The sequence below is a fragment of the Epinephelus fuscoguttatus genome, linkage group LG3, assembly GCF_011397635.1.
Source record: "Epinephelus fuscoguttatus linkage group LG3, E.fuscoguttatus.final_Chr_v1".
NCBI classification, from domain to species: Eukaryota; Metazoa; Chordata; class Actinopteri; order Perciformes; family Serranidae; genus Epinephelus; species Epinephelus fuscoguttatus.
Genome location: NC_064754.1, coordinates 39,668,301 through 39,685,332, shown reverse-complemented (window position 1 = coordinate 39,685,332; position 17,032 = coordinate 39,668,301). Strand labels below are relative to the sequence as shown.

Genomic DNA, 17,032 nt, shown 5'->3' with positions numbered 1-17,032 from the left:
TTACAAAGTACAAGTTCGTTTCACTTGTAATTTTTAAATTGCAACAACTTCACAAAATTTTGTTCAAACTAATTAACTACCACTGAATTTTGTGAAATTTAACAATTAGATTTGAAGTAAACAGCACTTAAAGGCGCTGTATGTAAGAATGTGGCCAAAACGGTTACTGCACTCAAATCAAAATACTGCCGCAAGTCGTGTCTGCCCCCCCTCCCCTACAGATTCAAGGTTGCTGATCTGTGCTGAATTGCTGCGTTGTGCTCCGGAGTCCGGTGATCTAACACCGGCAAAAATAGAAGTCCTGCGTATCTGTTGCGGTGGGCTCCGGAGTGCCGCAGCTGAGATGGAGCCGGGACGCAGCACAGCTGCAGCCGGTGGAAACACACACATTGACTAGAATTGAATCCTATCAGCTCCACTGCCGTGCCGGAGCACAGACGCAACCAACACGCATCTGGTGGAAATTGGGGGTGATTTGTTTGCCCACGGGCGGCTGCCGTGGCAGGGCCGTGTCACCGCGTCCTTGATCTTCGGTTTTCCAGCGGACCGTTCAAGCAAGTCCGGCTTCTCTGCTGCTAATGCTGCTACTGGGATACAGCAGAGGAGGAGCCGGCTGCTAATGCTATGTACCGGGACACTGCTAATGCTGCTTGCCATACTGCTAACGTTTGTTTCTCAAAAAAATCAGTCGGGTCGATGACCCACCTGCACATGGGCTACAATGTATGATCGAAAATGAATAACAGTTGAAAGTATTCGAAATATCCATCCCCGTCTAGCTATGATGCTAGTTAGCCAACTTTGGCTAAAGCTTACCTGTCGAGGAGAAGAGTAGTCACTTCGACATCCGATTTCAGATTCTTCTTTGCTTTCAACCATCTCCACCGTTCAACAGCATCTCCTATATAAACCCTCGCTTTGCCTCGAGTTTTGTCTTGGCGTTTTTGGGAATCATAACGAGGTCTTTTGGGTTTAGTCGCACCGTCAGCTATTGTAGCTCAGTCGTAACTGTAACTGATGCTGAGACTCTACTGACTGCGTGACTGGTAGATGGCGGTGGGTGGCGCAACAGGCCAAAACACAAGTTCAAAACATAAACATGATTTGCAGACCGCAAAAAAATTTTTTAAATGTGAATATTCTGGCTGTACTGTTGTTGTTGGTGAGATCAGTATGTTATATTAACATTATTCCTTAATCTCTGTGACATATTAGGATGATTTTACAACTATTTGCTTTAGATTTCTTACATATAACTCCTTTAAGACTAACAGGTACTCACTTTTTTAAGCCAATTTGTTGCCTACTTTGTTTGTTTGTTTGGTTGTTTCTCTTTGGTAAGGGTAACTCAACCAGTGAGAGGGTAAGAGAAATTTATGCTGCATTTCATTTACCTTGGAACTCAAAGCTGGGAATTACATCACACCTGAGTTGAACGTGGTCATGTGCAAGTTGGAAAACAAAGACAATACCAGTTCTAGCCATTGTTAAGAATACCAGTTGATATCAATGCATTGCACTGCGATTTGTGCATAAAAACATGTAGTAACATGTCCACAGTTAGAAGTTGGACAGTACTTGTAAACAACTGATTTAATGAGACACAGGTAAGACAGAAGTGCTAATATATTACTATAACTTTTACTACTGTTGATGTGGGAGCAGCCATCTTGGATTTTGAGGTTGGGGTTGGTGACATTCTTCCTACTTTCCTACACTTCAGGGTGGAGTTCCAGTTGAAATGTCTGACTGGAAACTCGGAAATTCTGACTTCCCAGTTCAAAGGGAAGGCACCATGAGATCAAGCACTGTTTGTAGCCAATATGTCCCCATCGTTTACAAGAGGTCTTTTCGGGCACAATGAGTGAAAACATCTGCATGACAAACAGGAAACTCACAAAATTGAGTTTTATGATATAGTTTTTATTCACTGCTCATTATTATTATTATTATTATTTATTACTGTTTCTTGTATTTATTGTACTCTTTTTGCATGCCTAGTTTGTTTTACATTTTTAAATTTTGAAAACTTTAATTTGACTCTTCCCCTTGACCGCTGTAACACTGGAATTTCTCAATTGTGGGATCAATAAAGGTGTATCTTATCTTATCTTATCTTATCTTATAGGCCACATTTTATTACTCAAAATCTACATCATTACACACAGAAAACTTCATGACTGTGGCTTCAGTATCTCTGGAAAAGTGAGTTCAGTTTAACAAGAGTCATGATCTGTCCTATGCCAAGTATTGCCACTTTTTCATATTTAGGTTTCCATATTTATCTGTGACTTGCAAAAATCAGTTCTCTCCTTGGAGATTCCAGTCTTGGCTCAATATTAGGAAACCATCAATAAGCCATCACAGGAAGTGAACTGCTTTCAAAAGCAATTAGAAAACAGATTTGATGATGATTCCCAATCCCCTACACACCCAGTGATGAGGATCCTCCTAATCCAATGCATCTCTTGCTGTGCCAGAGGTGTGATGCAACCCCCTGGCACAAAATGCATGGGATCACAAGATACTCATATATATGTGGCATGCTCTGATCAAAATCAGTTGGATGTCGCTATGGCTCATTTGTAGATAATTATGGATTATGTCAGCATCTTGATTTTTGGTCATTTTTGCTTGATTTAAAAAGAACAAAGTCTAAAAACATTAAATACAATTTTGAAGCATATGCATACTGCATGACAACGAGCTAGCATAACATCAAAATGTAGCGTTAACAACATAAACAACATAAACTTTTGTCAGTGGGGAAAATCTACACATTGTTAGCTTGGATAGATTCTCCACAATTCAATTGATTGATTTACAGACACCATGAGCACATGCAAGATTTGCTGGCATGGTAAACAAGAGAGACAAAACACATTGGTGACGTCCTAACTTTAAAGTAGAGGTTGACCGATAGTGGATATTTAAAGGCTGATATTATAACGATAGTTTGGAGTAGGAAAAAAACGATAGCCAATTAATCGGCCAATACCCCCCCATGACTCATTGAAGTGCTGGAAGTTGTTATTTACATGACAACGCCTGAACGCAACACAGGCTCCGCTCCAACTGAGTGCAGTACAGTGCCGTGCTACGCTGCTGTGCGAGGGAACTGCCCATTGGTTCAACATCCCATTGTTCTGACCATATTAAACTCATTGTTCCGAAGTCCGTTCCGAAATCATCATGATGCCCTGTGGTTAAGGTCTGGTTAGGTTTAGGCACAAAAACCACTTGGTTAGGGTCAGGAAAAGATCATGGTGTGGGTTAAAATGAAAAAGAAAGTGACAAACACATAAGCTGTGAGCCTGCTCCGCCTCAAGCCGGTCGCGGCGCACCATACGCCCGCTGCGAGCCGTTCAGCACCGCGGACAGTTGGACTAATGGGATGTCGAACCAATGGGCTGTTGAACCAATGACATGGACCCCTGTGCGAGCAGTATGTTTGTCTGTGCGTAACAGCAGTCTGTTGCTGGTTATTTACACACTGTCCATAGCAATAACTATGTCAGGTAACAAACTGCACTGAGCTTGGGGTCAGGTTTGGTCAGGAAAATGCGGCCCGAGCCGCTCTAGCATGCTCATCTGTGTGTGTGGCAGAACTCCGCCGTACGCGATACAGAGAGCAGAGCAGAACTGTTAACGCGTGACCATGTAGAGACAGAAATGACACGATGACATAACACGATAAATAGTATATTGTTATGTTATTATATGAAGTGTCCGTCGCGCAAAATAATATAACAGTAGCTTCGAAAGAGCTAAGACGACGAAAAAACAAAAAACAGCAGCAGCGGTCATATTTCAGCAGCGGCGGTGCTAGTTGCATATAGGGGAAACACTGATATAAACTCAATAATACCTGGAAACAAATCTTAACTATCAAAATAAATATTACTGACTCAAATTCAAAAATTCAAAAAACTTCCAGCGTACACTAGAGCATAGGATTGAAGCATTTCACATGTTGCTTCATCAGATTTGCAGTGAATCTGATGAAGCAACATGTGAAACGTGTTGTTCGTTTAACTTTTGATTATAAACCTTCTGTTAATCCTATGCTCTAGTGTGCGCTGGAAGTTTTTTGAATTTTTGACTGGGCCTGCCGTCTCACTTTCACTCTCTCGCTCTCTCTAGCAGCCCTTCCCCTCAGCGAACAGAGAGAGAGCAGGGGAGGAGAGGAAACAGCTTGTTGCACTACAGGGAAAAAAACTTTGCAACCATCGGCAACTATCGGAGCCTTTTTTCACCGATAATGATAGTTTGGAAAACGTCCTATTGGCGCTGATTAATCAGCAAAACCGATTAATCAGTCGACCTCTACTTTAAAGATGTCATAAATTCCGAACATGTGTCAATTCCGTGGGTAAGTCTTTACATTTCTTTAGTCCGTCAGGGTCCACTGATCAAAATAATCAGAATGACTTTCATAAATTTACTCCACATTGTGAACACTTATATGTGAAGTCTTTTGCCAACTGCATGCTAACTTTGTTTGTCAAAGGGGCTTCAGTTCTTCCGATATAAACAAAATTTTCTGATCTTCCCACACCATGTTATTAGGTATGCTTATTTTTGTTATCTTGCTGGCTACAAAATAAAAATGTCTCTGAGCTTTTCTGTGTGTTTTTCACCCCAAGGCAGCTTCTGGAGTGTTACTTTGGGACCACTGTACTACAAACGTTAAAGGCCTGTTGCTCTAAACCTCGGCTTGGTGACAGTCATTATGTGAAGTCTTTATATTTAAAGCACAAAAACAATACTGATATCACTATAAAGCTAAGAATCTCCTCTTTTCAACAGTGTATAAAACTCAAACTGTGTTTCAGGGTCAGTGTGACTAATATTGATAGAGCAACTCACATATTGAAATTTGTGACATACTTTAAAAAATAAATGAATGTTTGACGAATATCATCTTCCTTAAAATGAATTCAGGGTTCCCTTTGTTATCTCAGGAAAGTGTTTGAAAGTGTACAGAACTGCATCTCAATCAAATGTAACTGTCATCACGGTTAATACCACACACACATCAATTGTGTAGGTAATGACATAGCTGATAGTGTGTGGCTGTTTCTAAACACATAATGCTTTAGTTGTAAGAACTTTGTGACCTGGTGTGCTTGGCGGCCACAACCTATGGCACAAAACAAGGCTCTGCATTGGGCCCAGCATTAAAGTAGGACACGTGGCACATTTAAAGCAGATTCCAGTCGGTTATATAGCACAGTTATTTATATTACAGTCATATGCACTTCCCCTCATGTCATAGTTTAAACACGTCTTTGCTTGAAAAACGAGAAAGCCAGAGTTTTTACTTTAGAGAGAATGTAGAGACGTCCTTTGGGAATGCAGAGAACAATCAACCACTGGAGAAAAAAAAAAAAAAAAGTAATTGAATACTGCTCACATTTTCTAGATCCACCCATGCAGATCTTGACAGTCTGTGTGACTCGAATGAGTGAGTATATGTGCATCATAAATATAAATATATGCTCTCCGCAGTCACAAACATGACTTTCACTGCATCATCACGTATAAACGATCTCGTCTCACTTTGGATCTCCATTACCACCTTGTTTTTGACACTGCAGTCATAGTTGACTGAGGCACTGCAGTCATGTTAAATTAGATTAGATGATGAAATTTTAAAGATTGCCTGAGGGGAAATTGGGTAAATTATTACTTGTTCTAACATCAGCAGTTATGGCTTCACATTGACAATGCTTGTTTGGCTGATTGGAAATGTGCCCCACCTCCACCACCGTGCTGCCCTGCAAAACACCCACTCTCACTCTCTCTCTCTCTCTCTCTCTTTGTGTCAACCTCTCTCTCTCTTTCTCCCTCTCTCTTTTGCTTTTACCAGCACACACACTAACACACACACATACACAGCCTTTCAATGGTCTAACCTCCAAAAACACCTTTTTCCTGCTATGGGAAATATCTCTGAATAATTCATCGCTCATCTCACCTTGAACAGTGCGCTTCTGAATAAAAGAGCGTTTTAAAGAGCCTCTCATAGATGCACACCACAATACACACACACACACGGATGAACACACACATGCATTTTGTCTTCCTCCATCACTTGAACACATGCACACCCTCGCCCGCACACACATGCTCACACTGCCTCCTCCTGACAGCACTGCAGACAAACTAACAGAGAGTGGAGGCAGATGAGTTGCTTTGGCAGCCCTAGAATAAGACAGACATAGAAGGGTGAGGGCTTGTCACTATCAAACTGCCTCTGTTGAGACACGACAGGCTGTCCACATGGCTCAGTCACAACAGCTTAGCGTGGAAGACCTCCATATTCAATCTGCCACCATGAGTGGAACAGAGAAATTGGCTCTTTCAGCGGATTCAAACAGCATGTCTACTGGTAGAGTCACACAAGAATGGAAGTGGGAGGAGGGGGGGCTTTAATGATGTCCCTGACACTTCATTTAAATGACGTCGTTTACGGCATAGCTTAGATAGATCCGGGCTTATGCAAAACGCATTTTTTATTCTAAATGTTGTGTTTCAGAGACTCTTAGAACTGTCTCCCATCAGAAATGCATCTTGAAGTGACATTAAAATATACATATAGTTTCTGCTTTTCTTCTCATCTCGTACCAGCTGCAGCAGAAGCAGTGCTGATGGAGTGGGGCACATCTAGAATTTTAGAGCACTTAAAAACATCTGACATGGAAAACAGCAACCTTAAAGTTAGTGGCTGTTTATCGATTGCTTTTCAGGTCTGAGATAAAACAACAAACAAACTATTTAATTATTCATTTCTTATTGATTACTAATGATAAATAGAATAATTTAGCATTATTAAAGTTTAAACTGACAACTTTTCAACTTGAACCCCTCAGGCATTTCCAAATGGTGTTATTGTTGACGCAGCTGTTGCAAAGAGAAATCCCTTTCCGTTTTCTCTCTAAGCCTAGCAACGAGGCTCTTTTTCTTTTGCCGGGTAGAGTCTCCATAGTTACTTTGTTACGTTGTTCATTCATTTCATTCATTCCACCGTCCGTCATTTCCGTTACTGGGGATAATAACTGCAAAGAGCCTACGCTGATGCTCTTTGGCAGCTGATAGCTACAGAAGCACAGTAAACACAAGCGCTATCCTCCTCCTGTTTTGGTTGCGTAGTGGTTGACGCACTTTCTTTGTGCCTTAAATGGAGCTTTCATTTTCCCGGAATATGGGACCCAGTGGCAGAGAGAACTGCATAGTGAAAGCGAAGCACCAATCTAAAGGCTGATGATGTCATTACTCTCTAGCCATTACATTGTGCCATCAACTTAACTTCATAATCATAAATCAATGAAAAAAACATATCTGATTCTTCTTTAAACATTGCTTCAGGTGCTTTTCCTTCCAATATTCATGGGTCCATAACTGCTAAAAATTGGTTAAACATTGTTAAATGGTAGATGTTAATATGTGCCCACCAATTGACTATTCCCACCTTACTGGGCTGTGATTGGCTAGAACTCATTGATGTGACGAGTACTAGCCAATCACACCACAGTAGGGCAGTAATAGGGGAAATGATCTCCTGGTTCAGAGGTTACTATCTAGCCTCTACGCTTTCAAATTGCCTGATTGATAGGTCTGACTTCCTGAAGTTTCCTAAACCTGTTAAGATACAGTAATTAACTAATAGACAGCGAGGGATTAAAACACTGACATTTTTGGAAATATGGTTATTTGCTTCCTTGCTGAGAGCTAGTTGAGAAGATCGATACCCGTCTCACTCAAATTCATGGTGACAACAAGACTCGAGGAAGTCACTGAACCTGGCCATGAAATAGTCCAACACATAACCCCCCATAAAACCCCAACGTTTCGATATCAAACTTTTGATTTTAGTTACTGAGCTTTAAACCCCTTTGCCAGAATAAATATTGGCAGTAAAAAACAACATTTTTCCGTGGCACCATCCTTGGTGGAAACACAGCAACAGGTTGTTAAAAAAACACCTGCGTTTGGTTGCTAAAAAACTGCTGGAATTGCAATCATGACTCACTAAATAGCAAACAGTTTTGTCAGTCTGTATTGGTCTGCAGGCATCTAGCCTAGGTGATACACCATCCACCATCCCCCTCTCATCACAAAGACAAAGTCATCACATATTAAACATACAAATGATATGTATCCAAGGTTTGCAGAAATGTACAATGTCAGCATTTTCATCTGGTGACTGGACTGGGCTTTTATGGTGCTGGTAGGCAGATTTTTGTACCTTTGCACAGAGCCAGGCTACCCTTTTCCCTCTGTGTCCAGTATTTGTGCTAAGCTAAGCTAGCTGACTGCTGGTTGCAGCTTGATATGCACAGTACAGACATGAGAGTGGTTTCAATCTTCTCATCTAACTTTGGATAAGAAAGTGAATAAAAGAATCTTCCAAAATGTCAGACTGTTCCTCTAAACTATAATATTTCATTATCCCCTCCTTCACTGGCAGAGGTAATAATCCATTCATCATGTATAGGATCCATTCACTAAGTGCCATGTCATTTGTTCCTTGTCATTCTATTAGTCATTCTTTGGTCGTGAAAGTTAAATAAATGTGCAGATGTGAAGTCTTATGTGATATTAATATCTAAAATGTTTTCACCCCACCCCCACACTTCTTTTCCCACATGCCCCTCCCCTCAGCATAACCTATGTCCCAGCCCATCAGGTGGATGAGTACCGTGCCCGTCTGTGTTTACCTCCTCTGGCATCCATCATAGCAAACAGCACTTCTCCCTCACCCACTCCACCAACCCCTTCTCCAGAACCTGCCTCGGCCCCGGCCAGATCCCCCGGTCCAGTCAGAGCTGCAGCTTCAACTCCAGCTTCATCCACCCTCAAACCCTCTGCTTCAGTCAAATCTAAAACCGCAGCTCCAGATCCATCTGTCGTCAGAGCCTCTGCTTCTTTCAAAGCTCCATTCAAAGGCCCAGCCGTAGTCCCTACTATCACCCCGGCCCCAGACTCAAGGTAATGTAAGATCCAGAGGTCTCGGACTATTATTTACGGTCACCTAATCCCCACTCAGGCCCCGGGGCCCAAGATAAACCTGTCTCAGGGTTTATTAGACTTCAAGGCTCCAGTTTTATTACATGTTGATGTGTCCACTGCAGAGAATTCAGACTATGAAATACCTTCCATACATTCTGCCTGCTATGTGTCAACCTTAGGCTTCTGATTTTTTTATAGCAGCCAGGGTTTTATTACTGTAACACATCACACACTTCAGTTACCCAGCAGCTTAAGTCATACTAATGATCTGAGTTATTATCTGACAATTTAATTAACCGTATCCATGGAGGAAACAATGTGTTTCAGTGTGCAACCAGCTCAGTTTGAGTCTCTTCCAGTCCGTATTTTCTCTTCTCCATTCTTCTCTGTGGTAAAGGCAAAAGCTTCTCTGAATGTTGAATCTCTGAGTTATATTTAGCCGTTCGCTTATGGATCTCAGTGCTGACTGTCAGCGAAAATGAATTGTTTCGCTTCTGTCTATCCCTGCTTTCGCTCCATCTTCTTGCCTCTGCCTTTCTCCTCCCTCCCTCACTCCCATTTCTCTGCGCAGCCTTTTCTTCACTCTTATCTTCCAATGCGTTGTCTTTGTCTCTCTCTCTGCTAGACTCCTCTCTTGACTCTTTGTGTCTACATCTGCCTCTCATCTCTCTCTCTGGTCTTTTTCTGATTCCCTCATTTTCCCTCTTCTCCCTGCATGCCTTGGTCCTATCCCCCTCTCCTGGCCGTTCTCTTTCAGCCCTGGTGGAACCATTTGTTCTGCCCTCTTCTGTAACTTAACTGGCTACAGGCTCCTGCTGCGCAGATAGCACCACTATCACTCACCTCCATGGGCTTATTACAGCCCTCCACCGTTAAATATATTCATGAAAAATTCTCTCCTTCTCTACCTCTTTCTTTCACACTCACTCACACACACATATAGACAGTGTATATATACAGAGATATTGTATATATATTAAATATATATATGCTGTATGTGTTACCACACACACACACACACACACACATAGACACTACTTTACTGTGACCTCGCTGGCAGAAAATGTGTATTTTCAGGGCTATTTGTGCCTAAAGTAGTATATCTTTTCAAGGACTGCCAATATAAATCACTATTGGCCATGTGTCACAGTGTGTCAGGACTTAAAAAATAACAAAGTACGCCAAAATACCTTGTTATCCACTGCAATTCTACTAGTAGGATGTAGTCAAATCCCATTTTGTTCACAGAGTGAGAGCTGCAACTAACAATTATTTTCACTAAGGATTCAGCGATAGATTTTTTAAAATTTTAATTGTGAGACCTGCTTGTCAGAGCTCAAAGTGATGTCTTCAAATATTGTTTTTTTTCTCCCAGTTGATGTTTGATTTACAATGACAAAAAGACAGAGAAAAGCAGCAAATCCCCATATCTGAGAGGTGGGGATGAAAGAATGTTTGGCCTTTTTGCTTAATAACTGACTTAAAGGTCCTGTGTGTCAGATTTAGAGGCATCTATTAGCAGAAATGGTATATAATTATTATAGCTATTTTCATTAGTGTATAATCACCTGAAACTAAAAATCGCTGTGGTTTCATTTCTTGAGAAAGAGCTGTATGTCTGCCTAAAGAGCAGGTCATCTTCCATGGAGTCCACCATGTTGTTTTACAGTAGAAATCACAGACAAATCAAATGCTGACTCTGGATAGGGCCTTTCGCGTTTTCGCATCGGCCACCATAGCTCCACTACACACTCAGGCTGCCCTCGTGCACTGTTTGTACGCTTTCCTACGAAAAGCAGAGCACCAGAATTCATTATCCTAAGCAATCTTGAGCCCGTTATATATGTGTAACTCATTATGTGGTAAGGCTGCTATCACGTGACCAATGTGTTGACAGGAGTAGGCTGGGTCGCCAAACATAGGATGGTGTTTGTTTGGAACCATGTGAACTTTGAGTCATTTTAAGGTATGCCGTCACCATGTTTCTATTCCTAAACCTAACCATGGTAACTTTATGTTCAGTTTGTAGCATCACTTGTGGGGTGCTTATTTAAAGGCTATCATACAAACCATTGTATGAGGACACACTAACACACTTGGCACAGGAGAGAAGTTTCAGTTTGCAACTTCACCACTAGGTGCAACTAAATTCTACACAGTAGACCGTAAAACACTTCATCAGTTAACAAGATATTGCCAGTTCCTTTTCTGTAATTTGACTTATTGATAAATCAGTTAATTTAATTCATATTTTTCTGAGTTAAACTCTTGAAAATTAATAAAACTCTGAGCTAGGGATGGGACACTCTACAATTTCACTGCAGATCACAATAAAAAAACATTCACAATTAGCTGATGGTGGTGAACAGGATTAACATAAATATCATTTCCAGCAGCACCCAGAGAGACTGCTGGGTAAAAATAAAAGAGATTGCAAAAAAAAAAAAAAAAAATGCTGGATAGGTATAAAAACAGCAACAACAAACAAACATTAGAAAAGATCTTAATCAAACATTGGCATATTCCATATTGAAAGATATGGCACCATTTTAAATAGTTGAGAGGTGTGGCTCTTTAAAGAGTGTTTGTTTTTCACTAAAAAGGATGTGCGCTAAAAAAAAAAAAAAAAAAAAAGATGTGTCCTTTCTGCAATGTATTAAAAATATTTTTTTTACCAAAACTATAAGAGAAAGTGATTCAGTATGTTTTAGTGTTATTTTGAGGGCTTTATTTATATTATCATTATTATTATTATTGAGATAGTATCGTGAATTAATTTTGCCAGTTCAATTGTGACATGAAACTTTCATATCCTCCTCTGCCTACTTTGAGCACAGACAATAGTGTATGTAATTGTCAGTTTTTTTCATTCCACATCACACACTGGTTCATTGTTATTAATGTCTGCATGTTTTTCACCATCAGTTGGCAGATTCCAAAATCTCTACCTTACATGAAGAAGCAGGAAAGAAAAGAAGATGGAAAGATTGTGAAGGAGAAAAAGGACAAGAGTAGTGCAGAAGGGAAAGTACCACAGCTGGAGGTGGAGATAAAGGTGGATGGTAAAGAGGAGGGAGATGAGGAGCTTCATTCTCGTACCACAGTTTCTTGGGATCGGCCTAGAAGGTTAGTGAATCAGCAATGCAAGTAGCAATGTGATTTTTTTTTACCATTAGATTTTATTCAAATTCTTTTTTTTTCACTCTGCCCATGATGCCCTTTATCCTCTCTCTGCCAGAGAAGGCTTAGTAAAATCCTAGTTTGCTCAGGTTATGTTCACAGCAGGGGTAGAGCAGCACAGCACAGACTCAACACGCTCATATTTCTTAGGCCCGGAGAAACCGACTGCTTTCACAACCTGCATTTATCGCATTTATGACTGCATCCCGCTCGGATAAATCACATAAGCCACACTGCATGCAAAGACCATCTTTTGTGCGTCTCTCCCCGGCAGGTATAATATTCTATTGTTTTGACTTAATCTTTGAAACTCGATCCGCAACCCTAAGCAGCGGACAGGGACCGAGAGGGAAAAAAGCACACCTATTGGATTAATTCTCTTTCTTGTGCAGTAATGTTTCAAACCAAGTAGGTCCTCATCAGGCATACAGAGGACATGCATTTATCATCACTGTAACCCATACTGTAAGAAGGATTCTCAGCTCCACAATATATGTGGATGTTCCTTGTATCCTGCTTTGTGTTCCAGTGTGCGGCTTACTCGAGCGCCAGGCCAGTCCCTGGGTATCAGCATAATGGGAGGCAGAGGCATGGGCCGGAGACTGAGCAGTGGAGAGATGATGAGGGGAGTCTTCATCAAGCACATCAGCCCCGACAGCCCGGCAGCATATAATGGCACCCTCCGGACTGGAGACAGGATACTAGAGGTATGTGTGTGTGTGTGTGTGTGTGTGTTTGTGCCTGGCTCTGTGTGTGTGCACTGTAGACAGAAATTGCAGGAAAGTAAGAGTGTTGGTGTGTTTATGTTCATACTGTATAAGGGTCTTTGAGTGGTAAAGGATAAAAAGGACTGTATGTATTGTGGCTTCTTATGCACTAAGCTGGTATTGTTTGTGGCATCTGTTGTATTGATAGATGATGATCTGATGATAATGTTGTAGTAATGAACAATCCTGTTGCCTAAATAGCCATAAAATGCAATTCACACCAACATATTATCTACTGCAGGTCTAAGGTTAAGCTTTATAGTCATTATACAATACAGGATTGCACATTGCAATGCAATTGTACACACGGGTGTTTAGGTAGGCTACAGTAGTCCTTCACACAAACTAATAAAGCACACACTGTAATACTACAGTGTATCTTACTGTGTCTCTCGGCAAAAAAATGTATGTCGTAAAATAATGTATATTTAAAATAATGTGGAACATCTGTTAAAAGTTTAATTCAAAGTGTCTGCCATTAGAAAACTCACCATTAAACAGTCACCATGACTCACCCATTGGTTTGTGGCCTCCTGTTTTGAAACCATAAGTTTGGTATTTTGGCTGTATGTTTAACTTTGATAATAGTAATGCTAATGCTAATTTTGCCAGTGATAAACAATAGTCCACTGCGTTACTAGTAACGCGTTACAGTAATTACTTATCACTTTCCAGTATCGAGTAGTGTAACTAATTACTAATGAAATTTCAGTAATAATATTACAGTATCTCCAAACCAAAGAAGTCGTTACGAAGTTACTTTTGTTATCACATCACCACTGACTTGAAATACAACGGTCACATCAATGGACTCATAATCATCGTGCTGCGCGCCCACGTCACTGAGCAGCAAGCTGCTTGGAAACTCTTACCTTAGCGGCTGGAAATATTCCCATTACTTTGGTTTTGTCGGGAGGAAAGATGACAAGAACACTGTCTCTGTAGGTAGTCGGGCTAAAACTCTTTCCACTGCGAAAAACGCGTCCTCAAACCTCCGGTCTGAAACACCTCAGCTACTATGACCCCCAACTCAACAACGTGAAGCTCCAGGAAATAGACCCCACCAAAGGTGAGCCCTCCTCGGCCGCGGTTGTAGCGCTACACTAGCTAAACAACCCAAACTGGGTTTTAGTGGTGGACAGCTGCAGCTTCAAAGAAGTGATGAAGCTTGTGGTTGGATATATTGTGGATGAAATGTTGCTCCATGCGTGACTCTCCGTGTTTCGGGCAGAGCCTCGGGAAAATAACGGTCACAGGCAACTGAAGACCCCCAGGTAAGTGGAAGCTAACTAGCATTAGCTACATTTACAGCGATCACCCTGACATTCACACAGAGGCAGACATCTGAATTTGGGGAGATACGCCATTACCAATTTTATGGGGTGTAACGGAAAAGTAACACAACGAGTAGTGTAAAGAATTACTGTTGGCAGGGAGTAATAAGTAAAGTAATAGAATTACTTTTGTAGAGACTAATGAGTAACGTTAATGAATTATATTATTATATAATTATAATGAGCCCAACACTGCATGCAGCCAGACCTATCTTGTCAGTGCTGTGTCAGTGCAAGAGAAAGGTCTAGAATCACAGATTATCTTTCTGCTATGGGGGAAAAATACTTTATTTGTGTTTCTTAAAAAAAAAAAAAATCATAGTCATCTTGGAAGGAGCTAAGCCCAAGATGCAGCGATGGTGCCCTTGGAAAATACTGTCTGGAGCAGCCTTATTTAGTGGAAATGTAGATGTGAGGAAGCAGGTACTGTCATTAAAAAACAAAAGGCCACAAAAAAGAAAAAAACAAAACAAAAACAGATGTATGTCACTAAATGATTTTATGATTTTGACTTTTAGTGACAAAAAGGACAACTAAAAGTTGTTAATCGGTACCCTAGAGGTGAAGCATGACTATTGTTTAGCTCTGAAAGAGCTCACTGGACTGGTTAAAACACAAACGATTTGCTCTATGTGGCTCTTGTAGAACATTATTACAATGCTATTACAGAGGCTTGTGTGACGTGGATCACATCAGTGCATTTGTGAAGTCAATGTCACTGGCACATGCTGCTGCCAAGGTAAGAAGATGTGGCAGATCATATTGTACTGGCCATGTTAGGAAACAGGTCAACAATGGGCATTAGAGTCCTGCGAGACGGAGTCCGAGGTGTGTCCACAAGTTGTTTTACTCATTTAAGATCCTTTCTTAGCAATCCTCCGAAAAAACTAAGCAGGCATGCCTTACTGCACAATCCAAATATTTCTTAAAACTTGCTTTTTTCAGCATTTAAGTTGTTAGCTTGGGAGTTATTGTTGTTTCCCGCAGCAAAGGGGAAATGAAAATGGTAGGCCTAATACACAGATAGCAAAGGCAAGGGAGAATGTCGGCCTAAATCTGATGATTCTACATCTGACTAGCCAAAAAACAGGCTTAAAACCATTAAAACTAATGGTTGTGACTGTTACTGTGCCTGTTACTTCCTGATATCCATCTCCTTTGAGGGTTTTTTAGTACAGCCAAATGCTAAACAAGACTTTACCACTTGTATTTTTTATTGAAGCATTTCTGAAATTTTGAAACAATAAATGGCAGCAATTTCATTTTCTGAACAAGACATTTTTAGGAACGGAAAACACAATGAAAAAGTGACAGCTACGGTGACATCTACACCTTATGATTCTGGGGTTACGCCATTGTCATCACCTAACCAATGTTTTTGCTATGGTAGCTGCTTGTCAGTGGACAGCACCCAACTGTCACTCAAAGCAGTCACAACCTTAATCATGCATAACTTAAAGCCTTAATAACGTTTAAACGGGTGAGTTGTATAAAAATTCAATCCCTGCACAGTTGTCATGAATGGAGAAATTAGCTATAGAGACCAAAGCTGTTGTTTTTGTACCAGGCTGTAAACATGTTTGTTTCTGTTGTAAACGTGGGCATTTTAACTTGAGGTTCTATGGGGTCTCACTTTTGGAGCCAGCCTCAAGTGGCCACTCAAGGAACTGCAGTTTTTGGCACTTATGAGTTGACTTAAATTTTTTAGCCCTGGAGGCTGTCGTTTGGTTTTGTCAAGGTAGCCATCTCTATACAGAGAGAGAGATGCGTATGATTGTAGATTTACAAGATTGATACAAGATTGTGACTCCTGTATTTTACAGGTAATTGCACAAGATAAGTGTAATGTCTTTTGGCTCAACATTTGCTGTTTTATGCGTTGTTTTGGCCAAGGTGTGTGGTGTGGACCTAAGAGACGCCAGCCATGAGCAGGCAGTGGAGGCCATCCGCAGAGCTGGAGACTCTGTGGTCTTCCTGGTCCAGTCTGGACAGCACAGATCTCAGGTACTGCATCTCAGAAAACAGCCAAAAAATAATGCATGTCTGCCACCTTCGAATACATTGTGCAGTGTATGTTCAGGTATGCATACATTACATGGTGTAGCAGTTGAGTCCCTCGTGGCTCCAGATTCTTTCACACTGAATCTCAATACTCAGGAACTGCAAAGAAAAGGTGCAGTGTATATTCTGTTCCATCACAAGTTTCAACAGTGTTGTGCGTGGGAGTTTGTAGCATTACAATATGATGTCCTCTGGACACAAAGCCTGTTGAACAAAATTATCTTTGACTGAAACCTATCTAGTATGTAACATAACATATTGGATGAATTATTTAAAGCATTGGCAGTATGTTTCACATAGATGTTCATCTGATTTCTCTGCATCTTGTGTTTCGCCCACAGTCCCCTATGCTCACCAACCATGAGAGACTAACTCCAACACCACAGTCTAACTCACACAGCAGCAAGGTAACACTGGCCTACCAGATACTTGGAGCTTTACAAGGCTGTTTGCTCTTTTATAGAGAGAAACATGGTATAAAATTTATTCCAGCTTTGAAATAATGATTGTACAGTATAGAAAATTATATGCACTTAATGTGCAATTTTGACCAGTCCTACAAAGTCAAAAGCAGTAGCTACTTTTTGTGTGTGTTTTTAAGGTCGTGACCGCTACTTTATATTTGATTGGAACAGATGACAAGCTGTGAAATCATTTTTTCTCAGTTTCTGTTCC

General features: G+C 40.8%; 1 protein-coding gene across 1 annotated transcript in view; it reads left to right on the top strand.

Annotated features, from left to right (window-relative positions):
• si:dkey-92j12.5 (multiple PDZ domain protein) overlaps positions 1-17,032 on the top strand; it is a 64,940-nt gene that overhangs the window by 25,892 nt on the left and 22,016 nt on the right. The window contains exons 21-25 of the mRNA XM_049572399.1: positions 8,668-8,994; positions 11,941-12,141; positions 12,725-12,902; positions 16,190-16,300; positions 16,699-16,764. Coding sequence (XP_049428356.1) covers positions 8,668-8,994; positions 11,941-12,141; positions 12,725-12,902; positions 16,190-16,300; positions 16,699-16,764 — 883 coding nt within the window. The remainder of the gene's footprint in view (positions 1-8,667; positions 8,995-11,940; positions 12,142-12,724; positions 12,903-16,189; positions 16,301-16,698; positions 16,765-17,032) is intronic.